The sequence below is a fragment of the Naegleria gruberi genome (assembly GCF_000004985.1).
Source record: "Naegleria gruberi genomic scaffold NAEGRscaffold_58, whole genome shotgun sequence".
Taxonomy (NCBI): domain Eukaryota; phylum Heterolobosea; class Eutetramitea; order Acrasida; family Naegleriidae; genus Naegleria; species Naegleria gruberi.
Genome location: NW_003163269.1, coordinates 282,230 through 300,419, shown reverse-complemented (window position 1 = coordinate 300,419; position 18,190 = coordinate 282,230). Strand labels below are relative to the sequence as shown.

General features: G+C 33.6%; 5 protein-coding genes across 5 annotated transcripts; 3 read left to right on the top strand and 2 right to left on the bottom strand.

The window, feature by feature from the left end:
- Positions 1-2,091: 2,091 nt before the first annotated feature.
- On the bottom strand, positions 2,092-3,072 carry NAEGRDRAFT_73163 (uncharacterized protein; the record flags this gene model as incomplete). The annotated part of the gene is made up of 1 exon (XM_002671811.1): positions 2,092-3,072. One exon carries the CDS (start codon positions 3,070-3,072, stop codon positions 2,092-2,094), a length of 981 nt encoding a protein of 326 aa, XP_002671857.1.
- Positions 3,073-3,742: 670 nt separating this feature from the next.
- Positions 3,743-4,963, top strand: NAEGRDRAFT_73162 (uncharacterized protein; the record flags this gene model as incomplete). The annotated part of the gene is made up of 1 exon (XM_002671872.1): positions 3,743-4,963. One exon carries the CDS (start codon positions 3,743-3,745, stop codon positions 4,961-4,963), a length of 1,221 nt encoding a protein of 406 aa, XP_002671918.1.
- A 221-nt stretch (positions 4,964-5,184) lies between these two features.
- NAEGRDRAFT_73161 (uncharacterized protein) lies at positions 5,185-6,883 on the bottom strand (the record flags this gene model as incomplete). The annotated part of the gene is made up of 3 exons (XM_002671810.1): positions 5,185-5,662; positions 5,707-6,650; positions 6,713-6,883. 3 exons carry the CDS (start codon positions 6,881-6,883, stop codon positions 5,185-5,187), a joined length of 1,593 nt encoding a protein of 530 aa, XP_002671856.1.
- A 1,833-nt stretch (positions 6,884-8,716) lies between these two features.
- On the top strand, positions 8,717-10,402 carry NAEGRDRAFT_73160 (uncharacterized protein; the record flags this gene model as incomplete). Its single annotated transcript, XM_002671871.1, has 1 exon — positions 8,717-10,402. The coding sequence occupies one exon, from the start codon at positions 8,717-8,719 to the stop codon at positions 10,400-10,402; it is 1,686 nt and encodes a 561-aa protein (XP_002671917.1).
- Positions 10,403-10,690: 288 nt separating this feature from the next.
- NAEGRDRAFT_59366 (rasGEF domain-containing protein) lies at positions 10,691-17,982 on the top strand (the record flags this gene model as incomplete). Its single annotated transcript, XM_002671870.1, has 1 exon — positions 10,691-17,982. The coding sequence occupies one exon, from the start codon at positions 10,691-10,693 to the stop codon at positions 17,555-17,557; it is 6,867 nt and encodes a 2,288-aa protein (XP_002671916.1). The 3' UTR covers positions 17,558-17,982.
- Positions 17,983-18,190: the final 208 nt, after the last annotated feature.

The following is an 18,190-nucleotide window of genomic DNA, read 5'->3' as shown; positions in this document are numbered from 1 at the left end:
GGAATCTTCAATAGAGAACCACTTCGTCAATCTACAAAATACATATCAATCGATTGGAAATCGATAGTAAATCTCGAAAATATAATTTATTTTATGATTTGAAATCTCTCCTTGACCTCTTTTAGTCAATTAAGACAATTAAGGATTACACTCTATAGGAAAAGTTACCAATCTCAAAATAAATGATAATATCGTGTTCTACATCTCAAATAAAGTGTACTTTCATCAAATTATATGTTTTCATTTCAAGAAATGTATCCAGTAGATAGTACATGGTGATTTGTCAGGAGAATGGATGGAAATCTGAAGGGTCCAGAAACAACTCCAATTTCACTGAAATTGATATCATGGTATGCAGACACTCTAATTAGTATGTGGTATCAATTTCATGAATATTGGTTCAGTAGATGTCGAGTTGTCAACTCTATCAATTTACTATAGACATTTGACATGATATCATAGATTATACTCCAACTCACTCATTTTACATATAAAAAGTCTAGAATTGATACCACATAGTCTATATATCAATTAAATACATCTACAATAGTTTAGAAACATTTCAAACTACTTTCATAAAATTAATCAGTAAATGTTTAATGTTAACACTATATATATCCTAGTGAACACTCCAGCTCAGTGAAAGTACATCCAATCATCCTGTAACTTAACCAGATATGTTTTATCACACTATTGTATATATGGTATCAATTTTAGTCTGTTATAATTGAATTCAGTATGATAATAATAACAATCTATCATATTGTCACATTTCAACATATAGAATGTATACCATCTCAGTCAATTTACAAAACATCATACAAGTGTCAAACATGAATACACTTCCCTTGATGAGGACAACAATCTGAGAAAGTTTCATGTTGATGGCTCAATATCTTCAAGTCAACTAAGGAACATCTAAGGTTGTCAATAGGGAAGAATTATATTTCCAAAATTAAATTTTACCATCATATCACAATCATTGAATAATGAATTATTGACACAAGAATAGTATGTTCAATTGTTATATTCATGTCAGGATTCAGTGAAGGTGACACTTCATCAACCTTAGTAAACACATCTCAATATCTAGACAGTCAATTCCACTGAAACTTGAAATATTACCTATCTATATGATATAATGATGACTCTCCATAGTAACATACATGTGAAATTGAGTATTGGCACTTTTCATCTTGTTATATTTATAGAGATGGTATCCAACAGAGTCAGTTCACAATATTAAATGTTGGAACTCATTCTATATGACATGTTTGATGTATAGAACGGGTTTTTATTGATTGTAATCAGTTTGAAATAATTTGATGAAATTGACACTGTCTAGTCACCATTACATGACAAATAGACCATAGTTTACATTCCATCTCAGTCATTTCAACGAGTTATTGATTAATTCCACCACCATTATGTTTCTCATACATTGTAGTACAGTTTATATTTGAAGAGTCATTTCTGTGTAGATTATTATAACCGTAATAGCATCCAATACCAATAAAACTCAATAGAAGAGTTAATTCATCTCATTTTCAAATAGATTATTCAATATAGAACACATCTAGATAGTTTCCAGATCATAAAAGTCAAGCTACTAAATATGGTCTTTGATTAAATTTAAAAATAGACTGCCGTTAATTACTGGAATATTAATATTCAAAGCTTGTTGATCAAGCTATTGATTGAAATCAAACCGATTATTGAATATTGATCATTGAATTGGTGAATAATCACTCTTGATAATGCTAGATATTTCATATTGCATGCAAATCAACCTGATTCAATCTACAAAGGTTGGTAGTTGCACCACTTCGTGGCGAAACTACCCATTCCACGATGAATCAACATTAGAATCACTTCCATTCAACTCAATTTGACCGTTATAATCAATAAATCAATGAAATGTTACTTTATTAGCAATACCTATTCAATCTAATGAGTAGATTCACGTCCCAAACATTTGACTTCTCAAAGTCCATAATACAAAAGTTAGTTCTGACCTGACCTTTATATATCTATCAATATAAGAAATGAAACCATCAAATTTACATCATTTATAGATGATAAGAAATATAATCAATGATATGAATCTTCACTAAGTAATCTCTTAAACAACCCAAATAAATCAACTCTGAATCCTAACCAAACCCTTTGATATTCTAATAAGGTTTTCTCATCCGTTCTAGTCTCCTTCTTTTCGAGTTCTTTCACTAAATTGTACGTCTCCATAACTAGATCGTGGTTCTTTAAATATTTGAAAGAATCTAACATGAGAACTAGAGGTTCGTATTTTGAGGAAGCTAATGAGAGAGCTCGTTCTAAATCTTGTCTTCCACGTTCAATCATTTTAAACTTTGTAATCAATACACTTCCTCTTCTACATAACAATGCAGCCAAATCATCAGCTTCCTTACTTCCAATTTCAATTGGTCCAGTTGACTCAATCGATTTAATTCCCTTTGTTGCATAAGAAATAGCCTTTTCAAACTGTTCCAATTCATAACAGATGGAATAAAGTGACCTATAATATGAAAATGGCACTTGAACTGCATTATTCGAAACAATTTCAAATGCTCTTTCCAAATAATTATTAGCCAATTTAACATTGTAATTCTCCTTTTGTATATAAAACCAATATAATTGTTCCAAATGTGAAACAATATCATCTCTATTTGGTTCAATCTCTAAAACCTTCTCTAGATCAGCACTTGCAAGTTTCCATTCACTCAACCCTTCATAACATTTTGATCTTTCAATCAAGGCATCTGTGAAATTTGGATTAAATTCTAACAGATCATTCAATTCTCCAATTCTTTTCTTGTTCCTCACCTTGTCATTTTCAGCACCATTTTCATCAGCATCTCCGAAATTATGTAATTTGTTATTATTGGAGGAACGAAGAGGAGAAATCAAGTTGTTGTGAAATTTGCGTTCGTTTGTTGGTGATGATGTGAATTTTCTTAAAGTGGAAATTAATGATCGGTGATGAGGATTGGAAGTTTTTTTGAAGGTTGTGGAGAGAAATCCTTTGGGGAGACGAGTGGAGAGTTTGATCATTTTTTTAGTTGTTGATCTGTTTTGAATTTGATGATTTTGATTGATTAAAGTCAACTGTGATTGGTTATAGTTTAAGATATTGATTGAAAATGATTTGGTTATTTTGAAATCGTGATTTGAAAGGAATATTGAAAATACTTTACAATAAAAGAATCCACATCTACCAATTAATAACGATAAATAATTGAATTAGCCAATTTGAATTGTGTCGATTCAGCTATTCTCATTAGCGTCTTTGATGAAATTGAATTGAAATATTAAGAGTTTTCAACTGTTTAAATTCGTTAAATGATTTCTTATAACGTGGAGTATCATGAATACTATTGGATGACACCAAATCAAGATGAGTCAATTGCTCCAAGTCACTAATTGCTATTGCTCCTCTTGCATAAATAAAGTTATGGGAAAGATTTAGATATTTCAATTGTTTCAATGAATGAAACAATTTCAAAAATTACATCATCCGAAAATATTGGAAAATTGTTCCATGAAATGATCAATTTTTTCTTGTTGTTATTAATTTCGGATAAATCGGCCAGTGCAATTCTTGTTCGTTTGCTCATTTTTTTTTATTAAAATGATCGACAATGTTTTTTATTGTTGTAAAAATGTGAAAATTAGCTAGTATGTGAACTAGAACGCACTGTAACCATCAAATAACTTTAAAAAAATGGGCTCGAAGTCATCACGTACTAAACCAGATATCGGAAAGTCAACAATAACAATTCACCAAGAGCAGTTATTATCAACTGAAGATGAATGGATTATTTTGGGAACAGCTGATAGTGGAACTTCAACGTTTTATTATATGATTGAACGTATTTTGAGGAAGAATCGAAACTATTCGAATCGAGATGAGTTTAATCATGATTTACAAATAGTTTGCTCCCTGATGATTAAAAGATTGTGGACTATTTTGGAAGAAAGTGAAAGGAATAGAATAATCGACATGATTCCAAAGAGTTTCGGACCATGTTTGGAGAATTTGAATGATAAATCAAATATTGATGATTCACAAATTTCAGAATTTGATTATTGTGGATTGTTGATGTATATTTGGAATATTCCATTTTTTAGAGAATCATTCGAAACTAAATGGAATGCAATCAGTCCTAACATTTCCGAAAATATCAAAGATCCTAACATTGTAATGAACTTACTAATTTTGGAAAATTTAGAAGAATTAATTTCCAGAATTAAATCAAAAAGTGAATTCTTTCCTATGGCTTTATCCTATACAAGTTCAATGGGAGTACGAGATTTCAAATACAATAACATTCTTGTTAAGAATGTGGGAGGATCTAGAAGTCAAAGAAAGAAATGGATTAATTGTTTCAATGGTCAATCACTTGCCATTTTATTGGTATCACTTGCGGAGCTAGATCAATATACAGTTGAGGACGCACGAACTTTGAGGATGCAAGAATCGAAAATGTTGCTAGGAGAATTGATAAATTCGAATTTTTTAAGAAGAGCAAGGAAAATTGTAATCTTTACAAAACCAGATATTCTAATTAAGAAATTACAAAAAGGACATTCAATTAATTTGGGAAATTTCAAAATGAGACCTGAATTTAAAGACATTATTAATAAGCATGAGCTGAAGAAGGTTGTTAATTCCATAGTTTCTCATTATTTGGATTTCGAAAATGAGATGGAATTTAACAAGATTCATTCCTTTCATATTGTGAATACTACAGAAATGGAAGAAGTGAATAGTGTATTGGAGAGAATATTAGATCATAATTCGAAAAACACATTCATTTCTCCTTGTCTCTTGAATGGCAATAGAAAACCAGAACAATTTGAAAGAGAAATGCAGGAGAGGTTATTTTGGAAATGTAGAGAACAAAGATTATCTGATGTAGAGATTTTATTTAATCACATCTAATATTTCCATTCAAACTCAGATGAGCCATATACACAATTTTGAATTAAGGAGGTACTAATTGACCAACTATTATGTGACAGGGAAGTACTCATTCTAAAAATCTGTAAAACTGTTTACAGTGTCATGGTCAGGATATTAGCTTAGCATAGGATCATAATTATTAAGAAGATTTGTTTGTGAATGAATTGAAGTTGCAACTGTTGGTCAAATTTTGTTTTATTTTACCTGAGGAGTTGTTCAAAATCTAAAAAGGTGTCCTCATCTGTTTGATTTCCAATTCTTTGCTTGATGGCTTCAAGATATTTCAACAAGGATATCCATTTATCATCACCTTCAGTAATGGCGTTGAGTTGTGGAGTGGTATTTCGATGAGAGACAACAAGAGCAGGTAAACTAAGTGCTTGGGCAGTGGACGATAGTACATTGGCCTGTTTGGAATAATGGTTCTGTAATGTAATATTAATTTGCTTGATCATTTCTCCACAGGTAGTTGAAACTCTTTTGAATTTCCTTTCCAAACACGTCAATGCTTTCAAATCCATTTCCAATATTGAGAAATAGTCAATATTCAACACTTTTCCTGTTGATGTCACAAGTGGTGAATTGTTTTCCCTTATTCCATTTTCTATTTGTTTGCAAATATCCAAATGTAGTTCTGCAGCACTTCTCACACTTCCAATCATTTCAGCAGAGCAGCATCTATTTCTCTCGTTTAGAAAATCTCCAAACCAATAAAAACTTACTTGAAGTATTCGGATTCTGTAAGGCATGAAATCTTGAGAGCTACCTCTTCTAAATCATTCGATAAACTTGGTAACTTTACCAAATACCTCATTTGAAAACCAAAGTAGATCAAGTTTCTACACATCTCAGAATACTTGATATACCTATCTGAAATACAATCTGGCATCTTTTTACATAATTCCGTTCTAAATTGTTCAACCACTTTGAAAACAAAATCTAGTACCTGCTTGAAAAATTCATAGTTTTGAAGGGTGACAGGAGCAACCCTCAAATACTCCAAGGCTCCTGGAACTAGTAAATTTTCCAACTTTTGATCAACTGAAACCTCAAATATTTTAGGTACTCGTTCAATAAATGATGAAACGGCGTCAGTTTCCAATTCACCTGTGTATTGGCAAAAAAAAGCTGCTCTTCTTTCCAAGTTCTTTTCAAACTGATCTGCTGTGTTTTTAACATAATGATGGATATAGAAATTCACCAAAGCATCATAAAAAGTAACCTTTGCAAAATCTCCAACTCCACTATAATAAATAGCAATCAATTGACATGTTCCATAAATATAGAAATGAAATGATTGTGTCAAATACTTTCCCAACCGTTTTTCACACAATTTCATCACTTCACTGGCTGATTGCTGTTCAAAAGTAAATTGATAATAAATTGACTTGATAGATAAGAAAAATAAATGTAAATAATTCAATTCCTCTCGTGTGTGAATAAATTCATTGGGGCTAAACTCAACATTCTCTCCATTCTCCAACTGTGACAAGTATTCCACAATAAAATATTCCAATATGGCTTTGGAAATCACTGGATGTCCAGCACTAACAAATGTAAAGTAATAATCAACAATTTGTCCAACCTCTTGTGGTTTTTCTTGTTTTAGTTTCTTATTCTTTTTATATGCTTCGGAGGCCTTTCCTCTTTTTTTAGGTTCCACATACTATTGTGTCAATATATAATTATCGGCATTAAATATTTGAATCATTTTTGTAATATTCTTACATTACACTCAATTTTCTTAGAGAGACATTTAGAACACGATGGAAGGAGACGATCACAACGTTTGTGAGCGCGTCTGCACGATTCACAGGAAATGGAAGATAAGTTCAATTCGTCGTCACCATCCTCAACTACCGGTGATGAGGGAGGCACTGCAGTATTATTGTTGGACATTTTTTTTTGTGAGATTGTAAACTGTCTCTAATTGGATATTGAAAAATCCTTGGCGGACTTGATACAGTTTAATTATCGGTGAATTAGAAAAAGTGCGTCCAATTTCTCACACGATTTCAGAAATAGAAGTGGGGGACGAAGTATCGTTCTCCAAGCTTGTCCTTGATACACAACAAATAATAGTATGCAGTTCACCCGTTTTGTGTTGCCAGCTGAATCATGGCTTGCAAGAAAAATGCCAAGCGATACAAAGTCGACCTCAGTATGCGATACTGGGGTCCGAGCCATACCAAATCATACCGCTAATTTGCTGTGAGGTAGTCTTGTTGTTCAGCATGTTGGTGATTTGATTGAGATGAGACTGCCACACGAGGATTCAATGATATTGGATTGTTTCCTATGGGAGCAGAGGAACCGAGCTCTATAATGGTAGAGATGGTAATCAATCTCCACCGTAAAAATTTTCATACCTGCTTGGAGAAAAAGCTCAAACGAGCTTCAGATCCTTTCCAAAATTGAAAAGCAATCAATAGCATTCTGCAGTTCCGTTCAATCTACAAATTGTTTCAGGTGTGCAAAATCTAAACAATTTGGTGGTTAAAATTCCTCGTGGAACGGGATGGAAGTTGTTCAACGTTTCCGCAAAGGCCTTGATATTCCAGTGAGGAACTTTCAACACAAAGTATAGGGTGAAGGAGTGTTTAGAGCCATTTTTTAGCGGACAAGAGTCAAGAAGTTATTATGCGTCTTGTTGCAACATTGTCCTAAATGTGCCTTGTTTACCAATTCAATTGCTTCTCTAAAGTTGAGCTTGAACTACTAACCGATAATTAACCAACTCAAGTACATGTTAACATAATTTCAAATCCAATATTTTATGATGCTACTGGTGTTAAATTCAGTGTTGCACAACATTTGATAACCATCGTATTGAAATTGGAACAGGATTAACATTTTTTTTCATTTTAGGACTATTGAATTTTATTACATTTAAGCACCTTTCCTCAAATTCTCAACTTTTAACCATTGCTTTACAGAAATTTCAAATATCCAATTTTCCATAATTCTTTTTTGATACCAGTATCCGAGTTGCATTTCTTGGGTTCGCGTTCCTTTTTGATACTTAGTATCAATTGTGACTGAAGTCATGATTATCTTGACTATCCAAATGATCAACTCGAACACTCACAACTAAGCTTGATAAATTTTTAGCCAAATTGGTAGAATGAGAATTAAGAACGTTGCTTCTTACATGCCTACTATTAGAGGATCTTTCTCTTTGAAAGAATGAGTCAGTGTTCCTTCTCTCGGTATTGAATCAATTTTTCATACTCAATCTTCATTCAGATCAATGAAGGTTTATACACCTGACTATCATAGGTTACTAGTTGACTGGTATCCAAATCTATTTTAATTGTGTGAAGGTTCCCAAAATTGATTGTCATAAATTAAAACTTTCCAGCATACGTTAATAAGTGCAATATATTATTTCTGTTCTTTACAAATTAAAACATTGTAATAGCACTGTAATACAACAGATCATGCTATTGAATTTTGGATAATGTATTCTTTTAGGAAATCAATAGCCCTACTCCTATTCCGCCAGCTCGAAACAGAAACAACCAATAGGATCAATTCGTTCAACGTTCCTAATTCGCTCATTCTTCCACATTTGTTCTCCTCTACAACTTTTTGGCAGCCATGCGCAATTCCTCTTGCTACTACGTTGTTGCATTTCTATTATCTTCAAGTTGTCGGGACAATATCAAGTATTAAAATTCAACACAAAAAAACAACAAATCTCTCTCAAAGAATCAATAGAGAGAATTAACAATGGAAACAACATCAACAGTGGTATCATCACTATCATCGGGATGGTTCCAATTATCAATCTGGAATCTCTTGATGGTAATTGTGGGATTATTTGCCCTCTTGCTAATTCTTCATACCATTTCCTTCTTGAAAACCTATATTAAATTCAAGGATACTCCAGGTTATGTCAGCTTTTTACCAGCTGTGTTAGATGCACTTGTAAAGAAGAGAATTTACGTACACAATCAATATGAATGTACTTTGGAAGCATTCAAGAAGAATCCAAATGCCAAAGTGGTTAAGGTTCAAATGGGTGGCAGTTGTCAAATTCTTGTTGCCAGAGATCAAGCTTTAATCAAGGAAATTCTTGTGAAAAAGTACAAGACAATTTCCAAAGGAGAAAGTTTGGCACCAGTTGGTCTATTTGGACCAAACATGTTCTCTGCAGATTCTTCAAATCCACTTTGGAAAAAGCATAGAACTATGGCTAATCCAATCTTTAGTAGCAGTTCTCACTTGAAGAATGTATTTAGAGTTACTTTGGAAGAAACTAAGAAAATGTTAAACTTTTGGAAGTCAATTTATGGAAGTGAAACAGATGGATCTATTAGAAAGGTCAATGTTACCAATGAATTTAAATCCATCACTTTGAATGTTATTAACAGAGTTGCCTTTGATTATGATGTTGGAATTTTTGATAATGGAGCCAAGTATAGAGATGAATTGCACGATTGGGTTACTGACTTGTTGACTGGTTTAATCTATACCTTTGTAATGCCAAAGTTTCTGTTTGAATATGCTCCATTTGGAATTTTCAAGAGATTTAGAGATGCCAAGGAAAGATTCAAAGTAGCTACCTTGACTATGATTGATAAGAAACAAAAGGAAATGGATTCTAATGAATTCATTCAAAAGGATGATGAAGATTTACTTACCTTGTTATTGAAATCATCAGCAGCTGCCAGTAGTGAAGATGAAAAATTGTCAAGAGATGAATTGTTATCTGCAATTTTTATAGTATTCTTTGCTGGATTCGAGACAAGTTCTGCCTCTCTCAATTTCATGTTAAGAATGCTTGCCAAGAATCAACAATTCCAAGATGAAGTTGTCAGAGAAATTGACCAAGAAATTAAACATGCTGATGATATTTCCTTTGAACTCATTACCAACAAGTTGCCTCTCCTCACTTCATTCATCAAGGAAGTACTCAGAACCAAGACACCAGTCGGTGGTGGTGCCAGAGTTATCAATAGTAAGAAGGGAGATTTCATCAATGGAGTTCATTATCCTCAAGGAACCTCTGTAACCATCTCTTACTTTTCACAACATTATTATGCAAAGGAAGGACACGATGACTTTGATCCATACAGATTCATGGATAAGAAGAGTACAAGTACTGCAGCTGCTACTTCTGATGAAGTTGGTGAGAATGAAACTGGAGAAACATATGGAAAAGGACCTATGGGAGAGTTGAATATTGATTTCGGAAGTGATGGTATTCTTCCATTCTCGATTGGACCAAGAGATTGCATTGGTAAGAGAATGGCCTTGTTGGAGATGAAGTTAATTCTTGTCTTTTTGTTGAAGAATTATAGACTAAAGGTACCTAAAGGTCTGGAAGAAGCACAAGATGCCGTTCCAGAAACTTATATTGTTACTAGAACAGTCTTTGAACCATACCTCATTGACTTTGAAACAAGACAATAAATAATTCACATCAGTTTCTAATAAAAATAAACGAAAGAACATGCACCAATGTATTCGCGCTATTTTTTTTAATTATTATATTTATTAAATTTCATTATCTTTTCAATTTCATAACGGTTACATTCAGCGCAAGACAGAGAAGTTTCTTATTAGAGTGTATGATTCTCTTCATCATGAAAAGAACAAAAAGCCATTTCATAATTTCACAGACATTTGACAGGTTTGTTGCTTTGAGTTTCCTCACCACAAAACAAAAAGGCAAACACCACTTCCTTTCCAACACCAGAGATGCAACCAAACATCACAATTGGTTCACCCATTATATCACCATCATCACCTAATGAACATCAAATAGATAACAATTCATACAAAACAATGTATCCATACATTGTCGAATGTAATAGCAGATTGAAACCATCTGGTTCCTATCCATCATTCTACTACAAATGTCCCAGTCTACTTCTCTCCCTTCCAAATAATAATACAATAATGATGAATAATGTTTCATCATCAACAGTATCAGCATCAGCAACAACAGCATCGGTTACTCCTAAAGTCTTCCCCTCTAATAATTTATATCATCAATTTTGGACCACCAATTCTAACAATAATACAATATCTTCATCATCAACAACAACAAACTCTTCAGTACACAAACCACAAACAAGTTTTGATTTTCCCTCCAATTTGATCATTCCCTCTGCTTCGTTATTTACGGCAAATCAATTTTATGTGGCGGCAACAAATAATTTATCTGCCCAAGAACAAAACAATAACAACAATAACTCGGCAACTCGATCGAGTCAAACAAATAATAGCAATACGAGTACGACCATTCTAACGGAAGATGAGGATAATAATTTAAATTCTATGGGAGTGATGATGGAGAATGATGAGGAATTTAATGTATTCTCTCCACAATTAATGATGGGACAATCGGCTCCACTGAGTGATGATTCGATATTGTATCGATTACATCATGCTGTTCCACACGGAATGATGAAACACTTTGAAAAGATGTATGTGTGGCCATTATCACTTAATACCATTCAGCAACAAACTCAACAATCATCATACAAGAAGAGTCCTTCGTTTTCTTCCTTTTCACCAACACCTCCTTCCTCTACAAGTTCATCTCTCAATCAAACTCCAAAACGTTCTTCTAACAGCAATAATAGCAATACTAACAATTCAATGCTTTCACAACTTATTAGAACTTCAAATTCGGAAACAGCACTCTCTGCTCTTGATCAATCAGCAACAATTGCAGCAAATAATGGTTTAAATATACCACCAACTTCTCCAACATCTAATGCATTTCATAATAGTGCCCTGTCGAGAGCTTGCTATTTTGAATACGTTTGGGATTTGAATGAAGACTGTCAATATAAACAAATATTACCTCCATTCAGGAGTAAGAATCCTCTAGGTTATGATGAACAACAAGTTGCTCCTCTTTCAATCACTTCTTCCAGACAACAACCTTCTTCTCCTCCCTCTCAGACTTTATCTAGTATTGCCTTGTCATCTCAATCAATTAAACGAGGTAGAGGTGATTCCTTCTTGAAACATTTATCAGCCATTCGAGAATTGGAAGATGAAAGAAGTCAAGAGGCAATATTTGGAGATTCTAGTCCACTACCTCACAGTTATATGGAAAATGCAAACGGAAGTGGAAAGGGACTCACTAGACAAGGATCTATTGGAAAGGCAATCAAGGGTGCATTGTCATCTTTGAAAAAGAAGAAGAGTGAAAGTGATTTAATGAGTGAAAGTAATGATAATAATAAGAGTAGTCTAAAATTGGATGTTGGAAAAGTTGACAAACAAGAGAGAAGACAAAAGACTCTTTCAATGAGATTTTCAGGATTTTGGAACAAACAACAACAGGATGATTCCAATACTCCAAAAACTTCACCTAGAGAAGGCAATTCTTCTTCTGCTAATGTCAGCATTTCTCAATCGATTAATGATATCAAGACGGCTGATATCTATGCCGAAATTGATATTAATACAGAGGAAAGAAAATTGGAGGATCTTACCAAGGAAAATTTAAATGATGAAATGGTTACATTTATCAACGAGCTCACATATTCAGTTAACGGAAATAGAAGATTGTCTGCCAAATTTGGAAATGCAATCTTGAGTAGTGCTCCAACAGCTGCTGACATGAATATCAAGAATGAAATTCTGGAAGAGAGGTTAATGATGCTTCTCAAACCATACTATGAGTACAAACCTTTGGATTTAATTCTGTGCCATAGGACATTGCCATCTCTCGAGTTTCCTGTCAAGAGCAAGATTACTATTACTCTGTCTGTGTCTGATTTTTCATTGATGGTTGATTCGAGAGAATTATTCACATTCTCCCTTTCGTTGTATGATTGCAAGACTGAGAGGAAGATTAGTGAGGACTGGTATTTTAATTTCCTCACGGAGGCTCAACTTTCAACTCTTCCTCCATCTGCACAAGAACATTTGAGAATGCCTCCAACAATTGTGCAAGAAAAAACTTTCCATGTTAGTTATCCACATGATCAAGTTTATTGTGTTCTTGTTGTGAGACGAATTGCTCCCCATAGTACAGTACAAGAGGCCGCAGAAGAACTTGGAGGTTCTTCAAAGGACAGGAAGAATAATACTAATGATGAGAGAAGGAAAACTTTAGCTCACTTTGAACAGTCCTTCTTGCTAGGATTTTGTAAACTTTTCGCACAAAAGAAAGGTACAAGTTTAAATAATAGTTTCAGCAATACAGCCTCAAACTCAATGAGCTCATCCTTCTTCTCGGAAAATATTGATGACACCAAGATTGATTTGAATTTTAATAAGATTGTTTTGGAAAGGTTTTATCCAATCATTGTGGATGCCAATATTGAAACATTTAACATTATCACTCTATTGAAACATTTGGATCCTCAGAGTTCACACAACGGACTTCAAGCTTACCATATCAAAGGTAAAGTTACTATCGAGTCGAGATTGGAAAAGGATTGGAAGAGTTCATTCTCTCGTTCAACTCTCACTAAACAATCTAGTTACATTGAGGATGATACATTCTCATTGGATTTCTGGGATGAAGAGAGGACAGACCCATTCCGTCCAGATTCACCTCACCGTAGAAGTACAGAATCACAAAAGAGAAGAAACAAATCCAATTTAATGCTAGAAGAGGAAATGAATGAAGATATTATTGAAGAAATTCCTTGGACAAAATCAAGATATCCAAATATGGTCTATAAGAACATGATGTACATTCATTTAAAGTTTGCTCGGTTGGGAGGAGTTAAATCATGTAAACATTTACTAATTGAAGTGGCTGTAAGAGAAAATGATCTCTCTAAGCCATCTCCAGAAGATTTTATCTCTACTACCAATACTGAGAGCAAAATGTTGAAACGATTGATTGGAAAATACAATAACAAACTACAAAGATATCAATTCTCCAGTCTCGCCAACAATACAAAGAAAAATGTACACTTTGTTGATGAAATTAAGGTTGACTTGTTGGGACTCACCTCTGAAAACATTACTGCAGGCCATCACTTGTTATTTACATTCTACAGTATTGATGTTGAGGATTCTAAAGGTAAAGTTCAAAAATATATGGACTCCCTAGATATTAGAAATGCTCATTTCGGTTCTTCTAATAGAAACATTCTTGGTTATGCCTTCTTACCATTGGCAGCAAAGAATTCTGTCTATGAAGCAGATAAGACAATATTTGGTGATTTACTTGTGAATTATATGGCAATTAGACAAAGTGTTACTAATGAGACATTGATGATTTATTCAAAACTAAATCCTGGTTACTTGTCAGCCAGTGAGAAGGACTTGATGTCTAACAAACTTACTGAAAAAGCCAAACTCAAAATTGATGCAAATCTTGTCTCTACTATTCAACCACCCGATGAAAGATTGCAATTATTATTTGCTGCTTATAATGCATTTACAAAGAGTACATCTCTTCAAAAATCAGCCATTCTAGAATATATTGTTTATCACTTATACAACAAGATTGTATTGATAGATTTCAGCTTGTGTATGCCATACATGTACTTGATATTTGATATTCTTCTAGAAATTCTGAACTATTCCGATAGTGACCAATTCGTCAAGGATATAGCTACTCATGAGAAGATTAGATCAGACCTTCAGGTGAGAACATTTGATGCCTTGGTAACTTGTATGAACCACTTCCATGACTTGTGTGGAAATAGCTCTCGTGGTAATAGATTTTTCTCTGGATATGTGAAATATGTATTTAATTATGAAACTTTACATTGCAAATTGTTGAGTTTATTCATTCTCTACATGCATAGCAAGGAGCAAAAGCAACAAGACGATATCAGTGTTGAATCAGAGTCATGCAGATATTCTTGGTTTATTTTCGATATGGCTATTAAGAGTCTCCTTGTTGCACAATCCAAAGGTGTTAAAAATTATGAAGAGGCAGATCTTATTCAACTTTCAAAGAGTCTTATCCAATTACTTTTTGAAGGAATGGAAAAACTGTTAGGTACCAACAATGCAGCTAACAATAATTTGGTAGTTTACTGTAACAGAAATATTGCTCTATTTATCAGAGATTTAATTCCATTTTTGGGGTATTCTGAATCGGCTGGTGTTTTTGATTTTTATTGTAAAAAGGTAAATCGATGCACTTCCAAGGATACTGCTTCTAGATTATTGAGTGAATCTTTGGCTATTATTACAGATTATCACTCTATTTGGGATTTGGACACTGCTGGAAAGGAAAACGCATTCGTAAGCAAGCTCATTACTTTCTTCTTGGAATCAATTGAGGCTGGCAATGAAAAGATAATTTTCAAGACAGCCAAATATTTCCTTGATCTTTTCATCAAGATTGATTATGATGAAAGATATCAATCGAGGGAACAACGTGAGCGAGTCATTGGAATTTTATTTAATTCATTAGTTGACAACTTCTTTACCAAAGGAGAAGAACTTTTGCTCAAACTCAAACAATTCAACGAAATTAATATTATTCTGAGTACTATCATGTTGTGGACCATGAGAAATTGTAATAGAGATACCTTGATTGAGTGGTGGAAGAAAAAGACCCTCTATTTTGCTAACGATCTGAATGACATTAGTATTATATTTTACGTTTTAAAGTTTTTCAAGAATGTTGTACTTTCATTCAGAGGTATTTCAAAAGAGAGATCTGAACAACAATCCAAAAAGCTTGACTTTGTTAGCAAATCTTATCAAATTGTGGTCTATTTAATCTTTAACTTATTTATAGGAAAGGAAGGAGGTATGACCAAGCACTTGATTTCTGTTTTGGAAAATGTTTCAGATAGTGCAGCAGATGATGATACTGTTGAGGCACTATTATACAAACTAATTCAACTCATTCGACACACAGTCATTCACTCACTTTTAAGACATGATGGTAATACTTGCTTTATAATGGTTAAAAGTGTCATGACAGAGCTTATTACCAACTTTGCTGAGAGAATCAGTGTTCATGAAATTAGTAATTCAAGAGACTTGTCTATGAAATTCTTAAAGAAGGAAAACAAGTTTAGATTACTCATTGCTTTATTAATGTTCATGGAAAAATCTCACAGCTTGTTGGTCTTTTGTCCAGATGCAAACGACTTGGACTATGATACAGATGTGTTCAGAGCACACTGTGCTAACTGTAGTGATATTTTATTGAGTGAATATTTGAGTAGAATAGAGGCATCTTCCATTAGCAATATTAATGAAGCCGAACCTGAGGACTACATTGTCGATTTGGAATCTAAATCTCTCAAGGCAGCAACATTGGAAGCATCCATTAATAAGATTTTAGGATTTAATCCAGAGAATGATATTGAAAATACTGAAAACTTTTCTCAAATGTTCTACTTGACATATAATTTATTTAGTTCTCCAGAGCACATTATTGATATTCTCATTTCCAAGTACAAACACTTGAATCAACAATCAAAGATGGACTCCTCCAAGAAGGACAATTTGTTTATTGCCAAGATTAATTTAGAAAGAACAGCAGCCAGATTAATCAAGGATGGTTTTTATGCTTTTAACAATTTAAGTATTGCAAAGAGTATTAATTTCATGCGGGAAATTGAACACATGTCAGATAGTAGCAGTTCCAGTATTGCCAAGATTCAAAATGCCCTCTTATTGAATGTCTTGTCCATTCAGGCATCTTCAGGCTCTCGTTGTAACATTACAAGCCCTGGACAAGATGGAGATCAATCAACAGACAAGACACTCATTCTTCCAAAAGGATTGACACTTCAAATGGTATCCACTCCACAAATTCCAATGTCAAAGTGGAATCACGATAGAGAATTGTACTTTACTACTCAACGTATTACCAATCCGTTCAAAATTACTTTTGATATTGTAGCTTGGCCTTCCAACGAGATTGCTCATCAACTTACTCTATTGGAGGCTAAATTCTTCCTCAAAATCAAACCTTACGAATTTTACTATATTGAAAGCAAGGATAAGGAAATTAGAGAAAAGTACAGCAGTAATATTCTATTCATGCAAGAGCATTTCAAACTGGTTCAACATTGGGCGAACGAAATGGTACTTGTTCAAACAAATGACAGAGATAGAAAGAAGGTTTTCACAAAAGTCTTGTGTTCAGCTCAGTCATGCTATCAACAAAACAACTTTTTCGGATTTATGGCATTGTTAGGAGCTCTCAGATCCACCTCTGTCTATAGAATCAAGGAGCTTTATGAAGACAATAAGGAAGTTCACAAACTTTATCAAGAATTGGAAGATTGTCAAAAGAAGGTTATCAATTCGAAGGAAATTGCTGCCATGTATGACAGTTTGTCAGAAAAACAATTACCATGTGTTCCATATTTAGGAAGCTTTCAAAGTCAAGTTTTATTCACAAAGGAAGGTAACAAACCACTGTTAGACCATCCAAAAAGTCCAAACAAGAAGGTAATTAATTACAAGATGATGAGAATTCTCCTCAAGACATTGGAGCGTGTTGCTTCCCTACAACAATTGTGTCTCAATTATGACTTCCAAGAATTGGCCTATCTTCAATTCGTCTTTACTGAGGAATTGCCTCGTCTTATTCATCATTCAGATGAAGATTTGTGGGAAATTTCCACTAAAATCAAACCATCTAATAGGCAATTAGCTGATTAATAAAGGAAGTTTCATAGTTTCCAAAATTGATTAAACACTACTAACAACATTTGAATGGTTGATTGAGGGTGATGCAATATCAAATCCTTTCAATTCAGTTTCTGGTGATTCTGATTTGGTTTTTGCTCTTTGTGGAGAAGTTGGAGAAGCAATGGTTTTAAGTTGAGAATTTGAGGAAAGGTGCTTATTCAAATCATCCAGAGGCCCAAAAGTGAAAACTACCAACAAAGAATAAACGAATACCAGTATTCTTTGCAAGTGACTTGCAACTGCAAATGCAATATAATCCAATAATCCTAAAATGAATAAAAATGTTGTTAATCCCATTCCAATTCCAAGAAATAATTGACTAATACTGATAGCAATTAATTTTTTAGATGCAGTGTTCTGTTCTTCACTTGGTTTAAGCCCACATCTAGCAGCTGACTCCCTGATTGATCTGATAAGATAAACAACCAAAGCAATATTGACACTTCCTGTGACAGTTACAGAAATAATGTAAAAACAACCAACAGCAGCATCAACATAAAACCTATCAACAGCAGCATCTTTGGCAATTTCCTGATTCACACCAGGAAAGTAGTATGCCATCAAGGTGAAAAAGATTGTTATCACTAACAAGGAAACCAAAAT